The sequence below is a fragment of the Chrysochloris asiatica genome, unplaced genomic scaffold (assembly GCF_000296735.1).
Source record: "Chrysochloris asiatica unplaced genomic scaffold, ChrAsi1.0 scaffold00409, whole genome shotgun sequence".
NCBI classification, from domain to species: Eukaryota; Metazoa; Chordata; class Mammalia; order Afrosoricida; family Chrysochloridae; genus Chrysochloris; species Chrysochloris asiatica.
The window spans coordinates 829,466-833,758 of record NW_006408927.1 but is presented as its reverse complement, the minus strand read 5'-3'; the positions used below and the strand labels follow the sequence as shown (position 1 = coordinate 833,758).

General features: G+C 55.4%; 2 protein-coding genes across 2 annotated transcripts in view; one reads left to right on the top strand and one right to left on the bottom strand.

The window, feature by feature from the left end:
• KISS1R (KISS1 receptor) overlaps positions 1–316 on the bottom strand; it is a 21,833-nt gene extending 21,517 nt beyond the window's left edge. Inside the window, exon 1 of the mRNA XM_006876738.1 lies at positions 41–316. Within this exon, the coding sequence (XP_006876800.1) occupies positions 41–316 (276 nt within the window). The remainder of the gene's footprint in view (positions 1–40) is intronic.
• Positions 315–4,293, top strand: part of R3HDM4 (R3H domain containing 4) — an 8,703-nt gene continuing 4,724 nt past the window's right edge. The window contains exon 1 of the mRNA XM_006876709.1: positions 315–403. Coding sequence (XP_006876771.1) covers positions 315–403 — 89 coding nt within the window. The remainder of the gene's footprint in view (positions 404–4,293) is intronic.

The window sequence follows — 4,293 nt, the reverse complement described above, 5'->3', positions numbered from 1 at the left end:
TCCCCGCCCGGTGTCTGTCCCTCCCCTCCAGCGTCCCCGCCCGGTGTTTGTCCACTTCCAGCGTCCCCGCCCGGTGTGTGTCCACTTCCAGCGTCCCCGCCCGGTGTCTGTCCACCTCCCAGCGTCCCCGCCCGGTGTCTGCACCCAGCCTCAGTTTCCCAGCTCCGCGTGGGTCTCGGGCCACTGTCCCCGCCCCGCCCCCAGTGGCGTCGCCCCGCCCTTGCGTTGGTGCCCGCTCCTCCGGGCCCGCCTCCCGCGCCGTCACTTCCTCCCGGGCCCGCGAAGGCCCTGCCGGGCGGCAGCAGCCCCGAACCATGGTGGCACTGGAGGACCCGGCGAGCGGCCCAGAGGAGGAGGCTGCGGCGGCGGCGGCGGGGGCTCCTCCGGGCGGGCATCGGATGCTGTGAGCGCGGGGGGACGGGCCACCCCTTCCCCTCTCTTCCCGCGGGGTCTCGGGCTCCAGCCCCGGACCGCGCCCCTCTGCCTTGGTTTACCTCGCGGGGGGGCCCGTGTTGTTACCCTAGTATTTACCAGGCGGCGAGATCCCTGCCCCACACGCTTCCGGATCCTTAGGGGGGCACACCCCGCTTTATGGCTCTCGGTACCCCCCGGGCTGTCTCTACCCGTCTGGGGGCATTTGCCGGCCAGGGGTCCAGGGCTCCTCGGCGGCTCGGTGTGCGAGCCGGGGTCCCAGGATCGGGACCCTTACCCCACGCGGTGGGCAGCCAGCCGGCCCCTCGCTGCCCATTTGGGGTGGCCAGCTCCCCTTTCTGGGTCGACAGAGTAAACACCCGGATTAAGGCGGCGGGGGCCACACCTGTGCTTGACGGTAAATGGGTGACCCTATGTGGGTATTTACCCCTGCAACTTGGGTGTGGACGTGGAAAGCCGGCTGTCGTGGTGTGGGTGGTGGGGGAGGCCTGAAGTCTGGGCCCCTTTCTCTTGCCCAGCCCAGTGCCTCAGTTTCCCTGTCTATAAAAGGCTGTCATAACGGTATTATCTTCCCAGAATCTTAGGGGTCAGTGATCCAGCAGTTGGCAGATGTTGGGGCAAACAGGAGCTTCCGAATCTTTAATGATGATTTAAAATACCATAGTATTTGAATTATTTTTTGAAATTAGTATTTCATTATTTGTGCTGTTAGTGATGGTTTTTGTGGGTGGTGGTCTTAGGTGCTGCGGGGTCTGTTCTGGTTTTCTTGGCTGTCATCTTTATGGAAGCTGATCATGTGGCATTTCTGCCTTGGAGCCACTGGGTGGGTTCGAACTGTTGACCTTTTAGCTAGCAGCTGAGAGTTAAGCCCTTGGGCCACTAAGGACTCTTCTGTTACAATTATATGGTTATTGTTAATATCTTCACCTGGGATCTTACCCAGAGACTGTGGGGTGTGTGCATCTGGACCAGGGTACTTATTTCTTCTGAGAGGAAGTTGAAACACCCCAAGGGGGTGTTTATCCTGTATGGGCCTAGCCCTCTCCTCCCTGGGTCTTTAATCGCCTGGGGATAGCTAGGTGGTGTACAAATGTGTAAATCCGTACCTGTGAACAGGGATATGTGAGTCTCTAACTCACCTGGTCTTAACCCCCCACTCCCACCCTGTTTCCCCAGCATCTCCATTGTAGTCTCCACTTGCCAAATATTTACCTGCCAGGCCCAAGCCTCTGGCGGTCCCTTGGGCCCCTCCCCACATTCTGGGTGGGGTTGCAGACCCAGGTTTCCCTCAATCATTCCAGCTGGGCTGAGTCACCTCCGTTCAGAGACCTCAGTTTCCTGTTCTGAGAAGTGGGTTCCCTCTTGTCCGTGCCCTGGGTGTATGTACCAAGGAAGGTGTATTCCTGCTTAGAAAGTCAGGTTTCAAAGGACCCCAAGGTAAAATGCAAAGGGAACAGAGCTGGGTACAGCAAAGGACTGTTCCCCACAAGTCACTGGGGCTGTGGGCACCTGGGTGCTGAGAATGCCCATTCTTTCACCACACTTGGACTCTAGCCACAGACAACCCTGAGCCACCAGCTTCCCCTGACTGGGTCACCAGCATTTAGCAAGTCTTTGCCTTAACAGCTGTTCCTGCTAGCCCTCCCTCAGGGGGCCTCAGCCTTTCCTTCTGTAAAGTGGGAAGCTGGTGAACAGGCACACAGATGAGTGGGTATGTAAACAAGGTTAGTTATTCATCCACAAACATGTAACCTGTGCCTGCTATCAATTCGCTGACCCACATGTTGTTGGAGTGGAGCTCGGGGTCTATTGGGGCAGGTGGTGAAGGTGGAAACAAGTAAATGAATGGCTGATTTCTGATGCCAATTGGGTGCTGGGCTCTCTGGGAAGTGAGATTTGGGCATAGACCAGAAAGAACTTGAGAGACAGTGGTCCGGGCAGTGAGCTCAGCATGCGTAAAGGCCCTGTGGTAGGACTGTTTCTGGTGAGTTTGAGGTACAGTGAGGAGGCCCAGTATCTGGAGAGGAAACAGGTGGGATTGGTGGGGTGTAGATATTTTGATGTGTAAACATGTATGTTTACGCCGAGGTCCAAGCACCTTCTTACAGGCCTGATTTGCTGTGTTTATAAGCTGCTACTCTGCCCTTCCCACTTCTGTGTCTTCTCTCTGGTTGGTGACTCCCTGCACCCTGTCCCAGTGACCAAGCTGTTCTTATCTCCTGCCAGAATCCTGTTGAAGTTGGCATGCTTGGTTGGCAGTGGTGGTGGTTGTTACGTGCCGTTGAGTTGTTTCCGACTCATAGGTGGTGGGTGTCCCTTCTCAGTGCTCAGCTCAGAGCTGCAGGTCTGAGTAAGGCTAAAGAAGCTTGTGAGGGACTGGGCACAGGGACAGGCAGAGCCTCCAGCTGAGGTGGGCCTTGCCATTTGGGTACTTGGGAGCAGTGGATGGTGTTTGAGCAGGGGCAGGTCCGTCTTGTGGGGAGAAGACGGGCAGGCCAGGGTTGATGGGGCAGCTCAGTGACTTAGGGTAAGCTGTACTGCTCAGAGCTGGCTTCAGATCCTGACTCTGCCCCTTGCATCTGTAGTGATTAGGAGAGCCTCAGGTCTCCACTTGTAAAATGGGGGTTGCCCTAACACTGAATCTCATCCTGCCCTGACGTCCCTAACAGCTTCCTCTGATGTGGCCTGTGTTATCTGCTCTGCCAGGCGGCCTCCTGGGCTCTGTCCATATGTCAAGTGGAGAAGCTGACACGAGCTTCCTGGAGGCCCCGGGTGGGGCTGAGCTGGAGGGGGCTCAAGCCTGGACAGGCCACCCTGCCACTGGGTCTGATCTCATGCTGAGGACTTGGTTCCTGGGTTCTGCTGATAGATGCTACGATGCCCCTCAGCAGCTGTGGGCTCTTGGGGTAGTGTCTTCTCTCTGGGCCTTGGTTTACAAATCTGTAAAGTGAGTCTCCAAATAGTAGTTTCTGCCTCCTGGGGAGTGGTACCAGAGATGTTGCTGTGATCCAGATCAAGAACAAACGGTGTTGAGGGGGTGAGCTCCCTGTCACAGGGGGAAACCTAGCAGGTGGAAGCTGAGACAGAGTGGTAGGGTGTCTGTCCTAGCTCATCTTGGCTCACAGGCACCTGCAGAAAGTGACCGGAGGCCCCAGAGGGCCCAGTGGAATAGTATCTCAGCTGGGGTTTAAACCTGGGGCTGAGATTCATTCAGGGTTCAAGCACCTCACTGCAACTGATTGAGGAGACAGTTTGGGACTGAGAGCTCCCGGTGCCTGGTTCAGAGTTCAAACCTGGCCTGTGCTTCTGCCTGTGAACGTGTGTGTGTAAGTGTGTGTGTGTGTGTGTATATGTATGAGTGAGTGTGTGTAATTGTGTGTGTATGTGTGTGTGTTAGAGTGTGTGTTGTGTGTGAGTGTAAGTGTGTGTATGTGTGTGAGTGTGTGTGTGGTGTGTGTGTCTGTGTGTGTAAGTGTGAGTGTGAGTGAGTGTGTGTCTGTGTGAGTGTGTGTATGAGTGTGTGTGTGATTGTGTGTGTGATTGTGTGTGTGTGTTAGTGTGTGTGTTAGTATGTGAGTGTGTGTTAGTGTATGTGAGTGTGGTGTGTGTGTGTCTGTGTGTGTGAGTGTGTGTATGTTAGTGTGTGAGTGTGAGTGTGTGTGAGTGTATGAGTGTGTGTGTATGTGTGTGTGAGTGTGTGTGTGTGTTAGTGTGTGTATATGTGAGTGTGTGTGTGTATGAGTGTGTGATTGTGTGTGTGTGTGAGTGTGTGTGTGTGAGTGTGTGGTGTGTGGTGTGTGTGTTAGTGTGTGTGTGTGTTAGTGTGTGAGTGTGTGGTGTGTGTGTGTGACTGGACCTGTG